Here is an 18,089-nt window from a genome sequence, read left to right as displayed (position 1 = left end):
GGAGACGCAGACAGAAAACAAGATCGTAGATTTACACACAGTCAGTGGTGAACACATCAAGCGCCCCCTCCGTGCATAGATTAACTAAAAGACCAACCGGCCCAGACAGGTCTACCTCGACAGTGCAGTGCATAGTAGTGCAAGGAAGTAGTGAGAAGGAAGAGGAGGATATTGACGCAGCTGTAGTGTAGAAATCCGAACAATGGCCAGCAAAGTGTAACAGACAAGCCAGTCCTTCACTTGGGACAGAAATCCCATGTCATCTTCATTGTTCTTGGACATCTTTGCATGTGTTCTCTTCCACACACACACACACACACACACACACACACACACACACACACACACACACACACACACACACACACACACACACACACACACACACACACACACACACACACACACACACACACACACACACACACACACACACACACACACACACACACACACACACACACACACACACACACACACACACACACACACACACACACACACACACACACACACACACACACCCCCACACCTTCTTGACCAGTTATTCATTCCCTGAAATATTTCCTCTGTTGAGTGGGTTTTGTTTTCCAAAATTCTATTAGATTTTCCAGAGTTCAGCAGGAGTTTGAGTTCCATGCTGAATTAATTAAGAAATGTCCAGGCCAGAAGAATCATTTCCTGACTTCTTCAGCATTTAGCCAGGTCCCATATTCTTCCACATCCTTCCTCACAACCAGGAGCATCTCTGTTACGTCCTGAGACAGCTGTTCACTGAGAAATGTACTGATAAAGACAGGGAGATAAGGGTGGAGGGTTAGGAACACAACAAAAATGGGTTAAAAATATAAAAATAAAACATAAAAGTTGAAGAGCCAGAGAGACAAAGCAAATGAGACAATGAGAGGGAGAGAGAATTACAACACTACGAAGTACAAACAGTAAGAAAGATACTGAGGCAATTTCATTGTGACCACTCCTCCAACAGACTGAGTCATCCAATGAGACACAGCTCAAACTATTACAGTCAAATTCTGTGTGCCATGTTACGGAGAGGATTACTCCATCTTAATATTCGAGAGGGCTTTTTCTGCCGGTAAACCACATGCATAGGAAGTTTAGCATTTGCATGTTTTTTGCACATATAATTACTGGCTGCAAAGTAGGAGACATTCCATCTGTGACTGTAAGTTGTTTAGTAAATCTTAGTAAGTCAGTATTTTTGCGTAGTCCCCAACCTTCTCACTCACCGGAGTTCTGCTTGGTTCCCGATGCAGACTGGACTCTTTAGTTTGGAGTCGAGGTTGTAGTACTGTCCATTGACCTGGCGTACTGCAAGCCAGTGCCGTCTCCGGAGGGGCAGAGATACAATGCCAAGAGACACACGTGACGGAACGTTCAGGATGAACCCCTGGACCTTGTCAACACAGAGACTCTGCACTGTCCTAAGAAGGAAGAAGTGAGAAGAGACATGTCGCTTTAAAAATCACACAATGGAGAATGGCCACCAAGGGAGAGTGATAAAAACCAGGATCAGACAGAATCTGTCTGTCTGTCTGTCTGTTTTTTTATTAACACAATGTGTGTTCTAGCGGTATTTAGTTTGATTCAAATTAAGTCCACATGTAATTCATTCTAAATAATCTCTTCTACGGTATTGGTCTGGCCCTAAAGCAGTGTTATGAAAGTGTCTGACCTGCGTTTGTCCCACCATACTGCAGCCAAATCTCTGCATTGTAGGGCAGCCATGATGACGTTGACATCATAGTTGCCTGTGCCCAGCATTGAGCGATGAGGGTTTACCACACATTGTGGAGCTAGCCTGAGGGGAAAAGTGAAACAGGTCAAAAGGTTAGAAAAATGGATTAACATTCCCTTAGAACTTCCCTCATGTTTGGTGAGGTGCTCTGTGGTTCTTACAGTTATATCAGTACTTGATTACTTATTTTACATGTTGTATGGAATGTTACTTTGTTATTGTCATCACTGAAACACAAACCCTGTTTGCCAAAGTGCGCGCACGCACGAACACAGAAGCTCCCAAGTGACCTCACCGCTTGCAGATGTCATCTGCCGTCTCCTTAGTGAACACCCGCTCCTGGAGCACGTTGTTTAGAGCATGAATAGCGCACAACTCCAGTCGTTGCTTCTCATGGAACACGTCTCCTTCACTCATAATAAACCTGATGGACAAAATACACATAGCTAGTCCAGCCTAATACATGTGACTGTTCAATATATTGTTTCAATATATTTATGCAATACAACAGGGAAAAGGGCACAAATTATAACATTTACAAGTAATAATCTAGAAAAAGCAAGTGTATTCAAAGTATATTCAAAGCGTAATGTCTAGTATCATTAGCTAGCAAGCTAACGTTAGCTTACCCTATTGGAAGTTGTCCGCAGTGTAGTGGCCAAATAAAGAGGTATATCAACGTCCGTAAGGAATGTTTCAATGCTGTTGCTCCGCGATGAACAAAATAATAAAACGAACCTATAATACGCCTAAATATATTACACATAAACTTGCTGATTGTGTGATTTTGCGCTCCCAAGAAGATGCTGGTGATCTCTTCAGTAAGAACGAGAAACCGGAAGCTTGGTTGTTGTTATTGTTGTTTTGCAGCTATCACGAGGCACGCCCAGTAAATTGGTGTGAGCGTTGTTTTATCTCTGCTCTTTAACGCGCATCATGGCTCTTATCCAATCAGTGAAAAGTTCCAGTCAAAATTGGAGAGCCGGGACCGACCATTACTGCAAAGATGTAACTGAGAGTCACCAACTGTCCAGAAAAGAATCACAAGCCTAGGTACGAACTGTTTCACGAAAAAAATAATATATGAATATTGTTATTCATTAAATAAATTCATAAAAATGACAAGCATTTGAGTCGAAATCCCTTTCTTGTAGCAGAGAGAGCCAAAAGAAAACTTGTAAATGCCTTAGTACTGCCTTCATGCAAATCATTTCTGTAGATCAACAGAAAACAAGAATATAGAGATAATGCAGGGATGAAGCGCACTCTAGTGGTCAGAATATTGAGCAAAATGAAGGGAAAACATTTACCAGGTATTTTTGTCAGTATCTGCTTTTCTGGCTGTAGTTCTCAGTAAGAAGCTTGATCAAGGCCAGAGGCTTTTAAACTCACTGTGACTTCACTCTGACACATCAGTAGAGGGAGACTGACAGGCTGTGTTGTTTGCTGTTTTGTTTGAACAGAACAGTAACATTGATTTTGCTGAAAGCTGTAAAAGCTAGTTTCCTCTATGGACATAATACTAGCATTAAAAGGCTTACGGGGACATATATGTAACCTCTTATGTTGGATATGAGTAATTTATGGTCTGTTATCTAAAACATTAGTACATATCTTGTAAAAGGGGTTCTGTAAATGAGTCAGCACACCATTCCCTAAAAAGCTGACATGTCACATGTCCAAACCTGATGAGATAGTTGTTCTTTATAACAGGATCAGAAACATACACTTCAAAGGCCTTTGTCCTGGTAAAAACATGTCCTTCATTGTCCAATCTAGAATGTTTATGGAGAAACACCAGCTTAGCTGTACACATTCTGGTATAGGCTATACAGTGCCTTTGGAAAGTATTGGGTATTGAGACCCCTTCACTTTCTCTATATTTTCTTGAGTTACAGACATAGTTTATAACCAATAACGTATTTTTGTGGCCATCAATCTACACACCATACTCCATAATGACAAAGCAAAAAAACATGTTTTCAGAAATTTGGGCCAAATTTCATTATAGCTAAATGTATGTCGATTGATGGCAAAAATGTAATATATCATGAATTAATTCTTACACAACAAAATGTGGAGAAAGGAAAAGCCTTATAATTTCAATGTATAAAAAGCAGACCGTTCAGCTTTTACCCTTCAATGATTGACAACAGCATCAGTTGCCTCCTCCTACCTACAAACTATGTCTCTCCCAATGCAACTAACAAAACAATGCAACAAACACGCTGTGTATGTCCAACACCAACTTTACTATAGCTTCTAACCCAATACCAATATTTGTTAATTCCCAAAATGACCATGCCCTGGGGTCACCTGCTACTGTATTAAAACTGATGCAAAGAATGAACCCTACTCCAAAATCACTGTTCAGTTATGTCACTAATCTGTTCAGCAAGTCTCTCTCCACTGGACAGGCAGCCGTCAACCAATTGGTTGTACTAAAAGTCATGAGTCTACAAAGATCTAAATGGGAACAGAACAGACCTGTCTACCTGTCCAACCTACCGTCCTCCTGTGTGAACCATTCTGCACCTTTCCTGAAGCCTCAAAAAACTACTTAATGCCTTTCACATGGACCACGCCTTTGGAACTCCCTGACATTCACAGGACTGCTAAGACTGTTACAGCATTTAAAACAAGCGATTAATAACGATTTTGACCCAATATCGTAATATATTATTTTTATTTAAAGCTGTTGTTCTAGCAATTCCCAAGCATATCTGACTAATAGTTAATGGTACTGACAACCATAACCCTTTAAATTGTCTCTCGTTTTAAGTATTCTGTCAATAGAAAGTTGTTTTCAGCTAATTCGTGTGGACACTGGACACAATAAACGAGAACATTTATTTTCGATTTTGGGGTGATTAACCCACAAAGCTATTGGTTATTTCTATGGATGGAAATACGGTTTTATGATGTGGTGCTGTCTGTCAACACGATGGCTTACCTTCTGGGTGGGTGTGAGTTTTTCAAACGCACCTATAGCTTGGAAGAATTGTGGACTGTCTCGACTTTGGATGGCTGTTGGAAATGCCAGGTATGATGACGATGGAGGGCCTACTAGGTGATTGGTCACCTCGCTTACGCTATTTTTGCACGTGTCGTTTTGCTAAAATGATGATTGGTCAACGTAACACAATTTCACTTGGGATATTGTATTTTTGTTCCTGTGTCAACGAAAAGGATAGAGAACTGAATAACTAGTAGCTAGCTTGCTACTCTGGCAATTGGCCACTGTATAACTCTTGGTATAACTATTTTCTCATAGTATCGCACTTTCCGTCACTGCATATATACCAAAACAAACAGGATAGATTTTGATAGAATAACGAACCACTTTTTGAGTAGTAGCATTTCATCTAGCAAGCTACACAGTTGTCTACAGTAACGCGTTAATTTAGCTAACTTGATTGCGTGTTGTGTTTGGTCTTTCGAGATCTCGGTATTCGTCCGTAACAGTACAGTATATAAAGATTTCAGTGCCGTGTGCCACTTGTTCAACAATCATATGGTAAATAGCTTTGGCTAAGCTGCTAACGTTAGCATTTCGCCCTAGTTATTAGCTGGGTACTTCGCCGGCGGGCGAGAATCCTTTAGCTAGCAGTAACACAATCGTCGTTAGCCAATTCTCTCCCAAGAATTGCCCGTCACCCGAATCAACACTTTTGAAGACATGGTAAGTCGTATTTGTTTGTAAACACTGTGACGGACACTGTACAGGTTTTGCTCATATAACGTAAGCTAAGTAACTGGATATCCTTGTAAATCAAAATTATTGCCAGTTGTTTAACATTAACCACAACGCTAGCTAACATTACGTTGATTGTTGCTAGCTAACTAGCGCTAATAGTACGACCGTCTTTTGTATCGATAGCTCTTGTTAGTTCAGTGTTGACCCGTCTACTTTGAAATGGCTGTCTGACATAAAAGATAAATAACTAATTGTAGTATTGATGTTTTCACACTTGTCAGCAACGTCTGACCTACTATATAAGCTAACTAAGTTTGCAAACGTTAGTTATCCATCAATCTCGATTTGGCTAACCACCATGCTAGCTAGCAAATCGTAGGCAACTATTAGATAGCTTCTAGTCGAGGTTACGTCTGCTAATTAATTTTTCTTTTCACTTAATTTCATTTGTTGAATTTTAAATAATCACGATTGGCTGAAAATCGTAGCTATCTAACGCAAATTAATTTTTATGGCAATGTATTAACTAGTTAGAAAGTGTTTTTTGCCAGAAATGACTGATTATTAGCTATCTTTAGAATAACTTAAATAGCTGGATACCTAGCTTTCTACTTAAGTATGTACTGAATAGCTTACCTAGCAGTTAGATATAGTAACTATTTGTGACATGGAAATAATAGGTAACTAAACTGTCTGCTTTGTATGGCTAGAGAATACAGTAATAGCCTGATGACATATGCCAATCCAATATCAATTAACTTGGACTGGTTTTTATATTTCTCACTGAAGTCAAAAGACTTGGAATCACATCTCTGTACCTTGCGTCTTGAAACTAGGGACAGCGCCATTGTGGCCGTCTTCATTTTGAAGTAGCGAGAATTTCTTCGCCCCTGAAAATCATTGGATTATTGAAGGCTCCAGACATTAAAATTGACGTATAATGTTGAAGAAATGTAACCACACTCAAATTCCCGTAGACTCACCTTCTAACGTATCAGTTATTGTTTTATAAGATGTATTAGCTATTACAGCTAATACATCTTATGAGCACGTTATTCCACAATTTATGGGGACATTATATTAATTTGTAATTCCACAAATAGATTGAGTTAACTAAACCGAGTCCCTTAGGTCTAAGTAAAAGACTACAGGGATGGTATTCAATACATTATTTGTGAATAATGCACATCAAAATATTTTTATGTCCAACCTTATTCAGTGATTTTTCAATACTAATTTGGTTGACATTTAGGCTATTGTTAACTTTTTCTGTCATAAGCAAATATATTTGGAGCAAATACGAATTTTGTTAGTTGAAACTCAAAACATTATATATTCTGTTCTTTAACACTCACTGCATGGAGCCATGTATTCATCTTACAGACAATGCCATTCTGCTGCACTAACTAATGTCCTGTGCAATTGCAATGGCTGATGTACATTTCAAACTCTGTTTCATTGACATTAGGATGGCTGTGTTTCCCCCAAGATTGGGTTTTAACTTTTTATGCAGCCAGAAAGAATGCGTTGGCCCTAAGCACATAATTTGTTTTGCCAGAAAGATAGTGTCTTCGCTTGACATAACCAAAAGGCCCCAGTGAAACAGGTAGCCCTCAAAGGATTAAAGAAACACTTCTTTCAGATATCACAAGGATAATACACTTTGGCCACTTATGGAACAAAGTTTCAACTGAGGTGCACGCAGCAATAGGGCTAAAATATGGGTCGACTTTAGATGGAATTACAAACATTTGTTTTAAGATGGACAGAAACGCTTGAACCTCATCTACTTGTGCTGCAATGGGTTTCATTGACAGTAACAGACTGACATTGGCTGAAACTTCAGTTGTCAGTTATGACACACAGCCAATGCACCAATGACTGTGAATCACTCCCTGTCCTGAGGCTTGTGCTGCGGTGTAAACTCAGAACTGGAAGAGACCAAGTAGTGTCGATGCTCTTCAGGTCGGGGTTCTAGGATGTTGACCGAGGTTCCAGCTAGATGGTCGGAAACTATTTCTGGCCTACTCTGTGCTCAGTTGTCCCCCTGAGGTCTTGGTTGTCTTAAACGTACTGACTTTATAGTTCACATAGTTTCTGGGAAATGTTTGGGGGGCTGCTTTACTGAAATGTTGCCTCTACAGTTATTGATGTGTGTGGGTGTCATTTCTACAGTAATTTACATATTTGCAAGATTCTGTTAAAAGGCCATAAGAGTAATGTCTCTCCCCCCCCCCCCCCACCCCCTTTTAGAACTCCAATGTGGAGAACTTGCCCCCCCAGGTTTTGCGTCTGGTGTACAAAGAGGTGTCGGCACTAGCTGCTGACCCGCCTGAGGGCATAAAGATATATCCCAGCGAAGAAGACATTACTGAACTCCATACAGCCATCGAAGGACCAGGTAATATGCACCTGTGTTATTTTCTTCCTGTCTAGTGTGTAGGACATTGCTGACATATATATTTATTTATTGTGCTTCGATAGAAGGAACCCCATTTGCAGGAGGTGTTTTTCGGATGCGCCTCGTTCTGGGAAAGGACTTCCCTGCTGCGCCACCGAAAGGGTACTTTCTAACCAAGATATTCCACCCTAATGTGGGACATAAGGGAGAGATCTGTGTCAATGTGCTTAAGAGGGACTGGAGGGCAGAGCTGGGACTCAGACATGTATTACTGGTAAGAAATCTTGATTTAAAAATGATCTATAGTTCAACTTAAAGTAATTCGGTTATTCTAGATTTAAGTGATTCCACCTGAATCAGACAGTCATGCGTAATTTGTATGTCAGGATGCAGTTGGAGTATTTTCAAATTTGACTCTCAACAGTAGCAAGCTCTCCTAACTATTCTGTTGCTGCTGGTCATTTAGTCTTCAGAAACTTTACGAAGTATATTTTAAGTGTTCTTTATTTCACTAATAATCATGCCCCAGTTTCTGTCCACTGTCTAATCTTCCTGTTTGTCGCATAGAGTTTACTGTGTATCTCTCTCAGTACTGTTGCCTGTGTGGTCACAGATGGCATAATGGGGCAGCTAAAACTTTTAGTCTCTGGATTTGTCCAGCAATTGTCTTCAACTTGGAATATTCTAACTTCCATTATCTCAACTCCACATACAAAGCTACTGATGAGTTTGTCCGACTCTGGTTGAATAGAACGATATGTCTTGCAGTGTGGTTTCAATAATGCAAAATATAAATGGTTGAAATAATATTCATAAATATTAAACAATAATATTGTTCATAGGGCAGTATATTTTTAACCTTTTGGATTTTCATCCCTCCTTGGTTCAAATAAAACCTGAACACGTTTTCATGACTGGTGGTCTCTTTCTCCTCAGACCATTAAGTGCCTTCTGATCCATCCTAACCCTGAGTCAGCTCTCAACGAGGAGGCAGGGCGTCTCCTCCTGGAGGACTATGCAGAGTATGCTTCCCGCGCTCGTCTCCTTACTGAGATCCATGCCATGGGAGGGCACGGGGGGACCTCGGGTGCGCCCCAGGATCCTGCTGATGGCCCCCAGCCCAAAAAACATGCAGGTGACCCTACCAAGAGGGCGATGGGGCCAGGGGTTGCTGCTCTGGGTAATGGAGCTAACGGAAGCACCACTACCTCCAGCAGTAGTAGCAATAGTAATGTTGTTGGGAAGAAGAAAACAGATAAAAAGCGGGCATTGAGGCGACTCTAATTGTGTGTGTGTGTGTGTGTGTGTGTGTGTGTGTGTGTGTGTGTGTGTGTGTGTTGAAGTGAGCAGACTATTTTTTTTGTGGGTCCCTGATTCTTCTCTGTCCCCGACTCTTCTGTCCGTTTTGTACTCATTGCATCAATACCTATTAATTCCTTATTGCCATATATTTTCACCCCAATCTCCTGTGTTAGTGGATTCCTCACTGTCATGATCTGAGGTTTTGTTTTTTGTACGAATTGCGTGTGTATGGCATGCAGTAGCAAACCGTAAAGACCATGCTCAAGATATGGGAGATGATAGAAGCTGAAACTATCTGAAATCTGGGTCAGTTTTCACCAAACAATATCTTGGCTGGTCTTGCAGAAACAGAAAATGTTTTTCCATCCCCTGTTTTTGACATGGCTCCTGTTGCTGAAATGGTACTTCGTACTTCCCAGCTAGATTCTTATTGGGAAACTGCTTAGATGAGATTTTTTGTCATGTCTAAATTGTCCACTTATACCAGGGGTAGGAAGCTTTATTCCTGGAGTGTTCAAGCATTTCTTTCTAACTAAACACCACAGAAGTTACTTAATTCATGAACAACTTCACTGGTGGTACAAATTCAAGACACTTGGTGTTCTAGGTTTGTTAAATCGTACATTCAGTCCTGGGCTAGGGCTTCCTACCACTATTTTTTTTTTTTAAGAACATCATCCAACTGTGGTGAGTGGAACCCAACTTGAGATTGTCAGTGGATTGTTCGATGAGGAAGTGTTTGTTTAGTAGTGATTGAAATAAGTAACATGAAGGGCATAGACTGGTCTAATTGTTTTTAATGATGTCACCTTGTATCTCTAAATGTTTCTCCCCCTTTGAGACTACTTTGTTTTTGCATTTTTACAGAATTGTCCTTGTTTTGTTTGATCTTTCATAGTCCAGTATTTGCAAGAATGGTTTTAAAGTGACATGCCTATATTCAGATGTCTTGATGTGTGTATGGGGAAGTAGATCATTAGCCATAGGGGTTTGGATTGGGTTCAGGATTGTGCATACTATGATTTATTCATTATTTCCCATATGTTATGGATATTTTCGGTATGGTCTTAGCTACACACCTGGTAGATGGTCTTTAGTACTATTTTGCCATTTTGTACCTATTATTATCTCTCTTTCCCAGTTGTAGGCATTATCCTGATCCTATCCTTTCCCATATGGGCCAGATTTTGAGGGAGGGGGGGAACCATGTAAACTATGTATTTCTCAACAGGATGCCTACACAGATTTGATAAACTCTCCACTCGGTGCACTCCTGGCTGGGTTTCCTGGGCAGGTTTTCCCCTTCAGTTCAAAATGCATGTTGGGGCCTACATTTCCCAGGGAAACACTCTCAAGTGTTGTGTTTAACTTTGGTGGGAAAAGATGTCTGGGAAACAGTCATTGTGCAAAACTTACGGGCGGGTATTTTTGTGTCCATTTAAGTTATTTAAATGAATAAAAAGTTATACATTTGGAAAAAAGTTAAATGAATTATTTTGTTGAATCTTCAGTATGTTCAGATGATATTTCTTATTTTATGATGTGAATGGCATTGCTCTTTATGGCACAGTAGTACACAGCTCCCAAAAATTAAGGGAACACTTAAATCACATCAGGTCTCGATGAACAAAATATATTAAATATCAATATTTACTGTACATTGTGTAATTTGTTGACAACAAAATAATGCAGCAGTCAATATAAACCAAAATCACCAACCGATTGAGGGCTGGATTCAAACTCTCATAAAAAATCTATTGAAATCATAGTCTGTTTCAACATAATAATGTGACTCAGTAGTGTGTATGGCTCCCACGTGCCTAAATTCATTCCCGACAACGTCTGGTCATGCTCCTGGTGAGACGGTGGATGGTGTCCTGGGGGATCTCCTCTCAGACCGGGATCAGGGCATTAGTGAGCTCCTGGACAGTCTGTGGTGCTACTTGGTGGCATCGCATGCACCAATGCATAACGTCCCAGAGGGTGATGGTGCAGGCAGCATAACGTTCACCACCAGTGTGAACCTGCTCTTATCTGTGAAGAGAACAGTGTGCCAGTGGTGGATCTGCCAATCCAGCTATGAGCTCCTGTGAGTACAGGTCCCACTAGAGGACATTGGGCCCTCATGCCACCCTCATGGAGTCTGTTTCTGACAATTTGTTCAGAAACATGCACACCAGTAGCCTGCTGAATGTCTTTTTGTAGAGCTCTGGCAGTGCTCCTCCTGTTCCTCCTCACTCAAAGGAGCAGATCCGAGTCCTGCCGCTGGGTTGATGCCCTTCTACGGCCCTGTCCAGCTCTTGTGTAGCGGCTGTTTCCTCCATGCTCTCGAGACTGTATTTGGAGACATAGCAAACCTTGCAATGGCACGTATGGATGCCATCCTGGAGGAGCTGGACTACCTGTGCAACCTGAATGGGCTGCAGGTGCTACCTCATGCTTCTAGTAACGACAAGGACGCTAACTAGAAAATAATCAGTCAGGAAGGGTAAAGAGAGAGCAGTTATCTGTGGCCAGCTCCTGCAAAACCATTGCCGTTAGGGGGGTTTTCTTTGTCTTTTGACTCCTATGCACCTGTTGTCACTTTAATTTGCATCAAAACAGGTGACAGTGATTCATAATCGCTTATGCTTCCTGACTGGACAGATTTTTATCCCTGAAGTTTCATTGACTTGGTGTTATATTGTGATGATTACGTGTTCCTTTTATTTTCTGCGCAGTGTATATTCACAGGGAAGATAAATATACTTTTTTTGGGAACACCAATGGTAAGCTGTTTGTCTATGGGCATTAATAGTATTATTGCTGTTTCTTTCCTTGTTCAGTTTATTGGCAATAGTCTGAGGAAACAGACTCGCCAATTTAGTCATGAAATCCATGGGATCCACTGGGATCTGCCCTCAGCCCGCATGTGTTCGTAATGAGGGCTGTACTGTAGTGAGAAGCATTTAGAAATGGCTACCTGACTTCTTGCTAATTCCATGCCTGGCCAATAAGTTGTAAACTCAGGCTTAAATAAGATCCTCTGATGAAATTGCAGATTGTATAAAAACAAAATATAAATATTAGTTTTTTTATATAAATATTAGCCTTTAATCAGTAAACTTCGCTATCTTGCATACCACTTAACCTTTAGCTTGCTTTTTTAGGGCCAAGTCAACCGCTAGTGACTTAGGTGGCCTGGGCACCAAAGTTGACAGGTCTTCCTTTGTATTTTAAAGCCACACCGTGTCTGGTTTTAATAGTACCCTTGCCCTTATTTTACTGCCGACTGATGCTGGTTTTGATCGCAATTTTAATGTTCTAATTATGGTCTAACATAGAAATTGGCAAAATATGAAAAGTTGCAACTTGCAAGTCTCATTGTCAACTATGTGAGACTGATCAGGCAATCATACTTGAATGAGATTGTGGTACTTCTCAGTGGTGCTACCCACAAGCTCGCAGAAACACAAAAACAAGAACTTGTTAGAGAAGGACAAAGTACAACTATTACAAAAATGAATGACAAGCACCAAGTCTGGTTAAAGATAACTCATCACTTGGCCTCACCATCCCTATGGTGAAGCATGCGGTTGGTAGCATCATGCTATGGGGATGCTTCTCAATGGCAGAGACTGGACAAGACTGAGAGAAAGATGAACGGAAGAAAATACAGAGAGATGTTTGAGGAATACCTGATTGATGAACCTGACTACTGCACACAGGACCTCAGACTGGGGTGAAAATTCCTCTTTCAATAAAACAATGACCTGAAGCACACAACCAAGACAGAACTGGAGAAGTTTTCCGAAAAGTCAGATGATCTTGAGTGGCCCATTCAAACTCAGGGCTTGAGCCTGACTGAACATCTGTGAGGAGATCAGGACATTTCAGTTCGTCCTATCTTGACAGGAACTGCATAGAAGAATGTAAGAATTTGCCCAAATCCAGCTGTGCAAGGCTGGTATCGGCATACCCAAGAACACTCAAAGCTGTGGTCGCTGCAAAAGCTGCTTCTAGAAAGTACTGAATGTAATGATCTGAATACTTATGTACAGGTGATATTTTATCTTATTTTAAATACATTTCTGTAAATGTTTTTGCTATTTCATAATGTATTGTGTGTGGATTGATTGCAAAATGTTTTAATATAAATGAAGTCTGTAATGGAACACAATGTGTAAGGGTCTGAATATTTTACAAAGGCACTGTAGATATAAGAATGTGTACTATATTAATAGAGTGTGAAAGAGTTTTTGCTGAAAGAGCTGCGGGCCAGATTTAAACCTATACTGCATCTGCACGCCCACCGGAGCCAGCTGCTTAGACTGCTTGACCACCCACGGCCACAACATGGAGGAAAGGTTTCATGCTAATAATAAAGTAATTTACAACGTTTGTGAACTGATTCGCATTGTAGAAGAATAATCTTGCACTGCATAATGTATAAATACACTTGTGTGTGTATATGTAACACACTAATATACCCATATTGCAATTAAAGTTTAGGAGGAAGGGCCAGCTATCTGAAATGATGCTTTGAAAGCCTCAACATTCTGAACAGCCCTCAGGGAGGGCGGTACAAAGGTGTGGTCCATGGTTTGTAACTGGTCCTTGGTTCACAAAGGAATGAGGTGTGGCTTGACAACTGGGTGGGTGGATGTTCATTGGGTTAAGTAGCTCAGACACTGTACAGGCTGGCCCAATATTATTTAGAATTTTGTAGACTGGGAGGAGAATTCAGTTATTTGAGGGAATGGAAGCCAGTGGAGATCAGCAAGGATGGGAGTGAGAATAAGAATATTCTAATACAAGTTCTATGGCGAGAGGTCTTCAGTGGAAATAATTCTGTTTTATAGACGCTGCTAAAGTGGCCATTAAAATAGAGAGCAAGGTCACATTTCACACCCAGCTTGGTGACAGAGAGGGGAATGGTGTGGCTGACTATGGCAGAGCAGGAGTGGGTGATCTGCTGTGCATTGCCTATCAGCACTGCTTTCGTCTTGCTGCTATTTAGTTGATGGAAATATTAAAACAAATGTCCCTCTCGGACATTAGCATGAGGTTAACAGAGCAGATGTTGGATCAGACCTGTTGTTAATGAACACCTTTGTGTAGGCTGTGTAGCAGTAAACAACAAATCCAAATTTTATGGAAAATAAATTTTCTGTTTTTTTAAATTGTATACAAAACTGTAAAATTACAGATATTGTCTGTAAATTAACAATCCAAATGTTATTTTAAGTATTATGCCAATAATGACAGATTACATATATTCCTTTTTTTACAGAACAATTACTATATAATGTCTGCAGTATTATTTCTGTTTTCTTAAATTTCCTATAAATGCATGTAAAATGACAATAATTATCTGTAATTACATATGTAGCTCATTATATAAAGGTTTATGTCCATACTAAACAATTTAACAATTAACCTTTTCATTTTAAGGTAAATCTTATTGGTTTTATATTTATGTGTTGGGGGAAAAAAGTGTAAAGAATATTAATGACACTTGATATTTTGACAAAATGAAGTTAAGTCAGGTCAACTTCTTTATATAGTGCTTTAAACAGTGCTTTACAGTAAGGTGCTTAACAGAGAAAATGGTGAACAGAGATGAGAAAAGCACATATATTGCATCCAAACAGCTTGAAGTATTTGTAATTATGTTATCTGATTATAATGTGAATTATGTATGAATTGTGTATTCAGTAATCTTATGTTCGTATCAGTGCCCTGAGGAAGTGTGTGAGAGAATAATACAGTGAGGCAAGTCACACTGAGGCATACACTACACTGACATTGTTGAGACTAGAAAAAGCAGTACATGGAGAAAAAGTTTTGAAAGTATTGGAACGTATCCCAGGATGCATTGGGTGGAATGCAGCATCACAGAGCTAACACACTTAATTCATCGAAATGTGCGTGTCTTGATATTATGGAAATGAGAGTCCCTGGAAGAAACACAAGGAGAACATGCAAGCAACACCCAGAAAGGACCAGGGTTGAAGTTTAACCCAGGTCCTTCTTGCTGTGAGGTGACAGTGCTAACCATTGAGCCATCATGCAGCTGCAGCACTAATACATGGGCCACTCAAGTACCACATCTATATGGTGCTGAAATGAATGATCATGCATGCATTGTCAAACTGTACAATTTTATGTTGAGTTGACCATTCTGGTCAGCAAGGCCAGGGTTCATGGCAGAACTCTGGAGCTCTGGCTTAGATCCAATCCATACCAATGTTGTCATTGCTTACATCACTAACTAAAATCCATTTAAGACTGTAACTGTCTACATTAAGATGTTCCACATTTTAATTTACATTGTCCCTTATCAGGGATGGCTAATGGCCTAACCACTGCGGTCAGCTCCTTGGACCAGGCTGGCCCAGAGCTATGAAGAACAATAAAGGCAAGAAGAGGGGGAAATGGCTTTGCAATGGACTGACTCACTCCATGCAGTTAAATAAAAGTCTGAAGACCGATGTTGTAACTTGTATGGACTTATGGCAATGTTGAAAATTAGTTGCTGTGGGCAGAGGCTTAACCCTAAACTAACAGTTGGCATTTTGGCCTAAGAGTGGTTCTGAAGGAAACGTCAAATATTTGTTAAAATGCATGGGCTACATGAATGTAGCTGTAATGTCACCGAGATGTCAATCCACCCTTAGCTTTTCACGTAGGCCTACATACAGTATGTCATATGGATACATATTCAGTGTTTGCTCTGTAGCTGTTTTGTGGCAGTGGTGGCTGGGATTTGAAGACCCAGTATAACTGTCTTCCAGTACATATATATAGTGTGTGTGTGTGTGAGTGAGAGGGCACCTATTGGTATTAACCAAATGTTTACATTTTGTTTAAAACCCGGCCCCGGATAAGCAGAAGATGATGGATGGATGGATGGTTTACATTTTAATTCATACAGAATGAAAACTAATAAAACTAAGACACGCTATTCTTTTCTTTCTTTTGAAACAAGTAACCTTTTCCTATAGTTGGAATGTTTTGACGCTGAAAATATTTATATTGATTGTCTCATTGTATTGCTTTTAGCATGATTGGTTAATCTGACTGTCATCCAGGAATCTGGCCAATGACAACCGCTACAGTTTGCCTACAGACAAAACAAATCCACAGAGGACGCCATCGCTCCGACCCTCCATTCTGCACTCTCTCATCTGGACAAAAGGAACACCTATGTGAGAATGCTGTTCAGCGATTATAGCTCAGCCTTCAAAACCATTTTGACCCACAAGCTGGCGGTTAAGTTCAGGGATCTGGGCCTCGACCCCTCTATGTGCAGATGGGCAATGAGCCCTCTCTTCACACACGACTGAATGGCAACTCACGTCTCCAACACCATCATTACGTTTGCTGACGACACCACCATCATATGCCTGATCTCTGACAATGACGAGTCAGCCTATAGAGACGAAGTAAGGTCACTGACTTTGTGATGTCAGGATAACCACCTCCAGCTCAATATCAGCAAAACGAAGGAGATGATTGTTGATCACAGGAAGCAGCGGCGGGGAGACCACACCCACATATACATCAATGGGTCTGCAGTAGAGAAAGTTCAAAACATCAGGTTCCTTGGTGTCAACATTAGTGATGACTTGAACTGGTCTCATCACTCTAACATTGTGGTGAAGGAGGCCAGGAAACGGCTCTTCTTCCTACGCTGATTAAGGAGATTTGGCATGGACTCCAGGATACTCACTAACTTCTACAGATGCTCTATCGAGAGTATCATGACTGGCTGTGTTGCCGCCTGTTATGGCAGCTGCACCACCCTCGACTGCAAAGCACTTCAGAGGGTGATTAAAACACCAGAGAGCATCACAAGGTCTGACCAGCCATCACTGCAAGATCTCTGCACAGGGAGGTGTAGGAGGAGGAGCAAACAGATCATTACAGATCCCAGCCACCCATGCCACGGACTGTTTACCAAGCTGCCGTCAGGCAGAATGTACAGGAGTATTCAGTCCAAAAAAAACACGGGACAGCTTCTTTCCACAGGCTGTAAGGCTGCTCAACACGGGAACCCCTCTTCCCTTCCATCCGTCACTTTATATCATGCACATCTGCTACTTATATCATGCAAACCTGTCACTTTTACATTGCACTACGGTTATATAGTTCTATAATTATTATTTTTGATGTGTGTTTTGTGTAGTTTTACTACTGATTGATTGTGTTATCTTGTTTTTTTAAATTATAATTACTGTTACTTTTTAACTTTAACTGCACTGTCGGGAGTAGGAAAACCAAGCATCATTGCCGTAATTTGTTATTGCAAATGACAAACAAACCTTTTGAATTTGAACTTTGAACTGTGCGCCCCTCTCACCTGTCAAGTTTGAAAATACGTTTTGTTTGAGTGGGTATGCTGCTTGCTAGGCTATTCGGTCGGTGCACTAGGCTTATACAACACAGTGAATCAGATTTATGATAATTTGCTGAATGGTATAAATTTACGAGAGATACACATGAACAGCTGTTGTAATCATGCAATCTGTATCTAGCTTGTAACTAGCTAACTCGCCAGGCTAGCATAGCTTGGAAAAAACGTGGCTAGCTGATGAAAAGTTATTTTTCTAACGTCGGTCACTCTTCCAGTAATAACTCTGTGTTCTATGGCAGCTGAAAGAAAAATAAAGATGTATCCTTAAACTGTCTGTAGAAAAAGAAGTTTCTGCTGTACATTAGCTAATATAGCTGGCAAATTCACTCATCTAGTTATATCTTAGCTAGGCTATCTAGCTAACAGAAATATCTAGTGAGTCACTATTTCAAGGGAGAAAATAGAAAATAAGGACACACGAATCTTATTTTATCCCCTAGCTACACCAGGGATGGATCCAGCTGATTATTGGCAGTTTGGAGAAGGATTGTTCTTTATCTGCTACATTGCACTGTCACTTCTGGTACAGATT

At 40.5% G+C, this 18,089-nt stretch overlaps 2 protein-coding genes across 2 annotated transcripts; one reads left to right on the top strand and one right to left on the bottom strand.

Moving 5' to 3' along the window:
* Nucleotides 1-612: 612 nt before the first annotated feature.
* josd2 (Josephin domain containing 2) lies at nucleotides 613-2,899 on the bottom strand. Its single transcript, XM_010884882.3, has 5 exons — nucleotides 2,389-2,899; nucleotides 2,055-2,183; nucleotides 1,697-1,822; nucleotides 1,251-1,445; nucleotides 613-786 (listed from the first exon to the last, which is right to left on the bottom strand). The coding sequence occupies exons 1-5, from the start codon at nucleotides 2,523-2,525 to the stop codon at nucleotides 675-677; spliced, it is 699 nt and encodes a 232-aa protein (XP_010883184.1). The 5' UTR covers nucleotides 2,526-2,899; the 3' UTR covers nucleotides 613-674.
* Nucleotides 2,900-4,901: 2,002 nt separating this feature from the next.
* On the top strand, nucleotides 4,902-9,885 carry ube2s (ubiquitin-conjugating enzyme E2S). Its single transcript, XM_010884884.4, has 4 exons — nucleotides 4,902-5,441; nucleotides 7,710-7,857; nucleotides 7,941-8,131; nucleotides 8,794-9,885. Exons 1-4 carry the CDS (start codon nucleotides 5,439-5,441, stop codon nucleotides 9,139-9,141), a joined length of 690 nt encoding a protein of 229 aa, XP_010883186.1. The 5' UTR covers nucleotides 4,902-5,438; the 3' UTR covers nucleotides 9,142-9,885.
* Nucleotides 9,886-18,089: the final 8,204 nt, after the last annotated feature.

The sequence above is a fragment of the Esox lucius genome, chromosome 20 (genome assembly GCF_011004845.1).
Source record: "Esox lucius isolate fEsoLuc1 chromosome 20, fEsoLuc1.pri, whole genome shotgun sequence".
Taxonomy (NCBI): domain Eukaryota; kingdom Metazoa; phylum Chordata; class Actinopteri; order Esociformes; family Esocidae; genus Esox; species Esox lucius.
The sequence above is the reverse complement of the archived record's forward strand: the minus strand, read 5'-3'. Positions and strand labels throughout refer to the sequence as shown.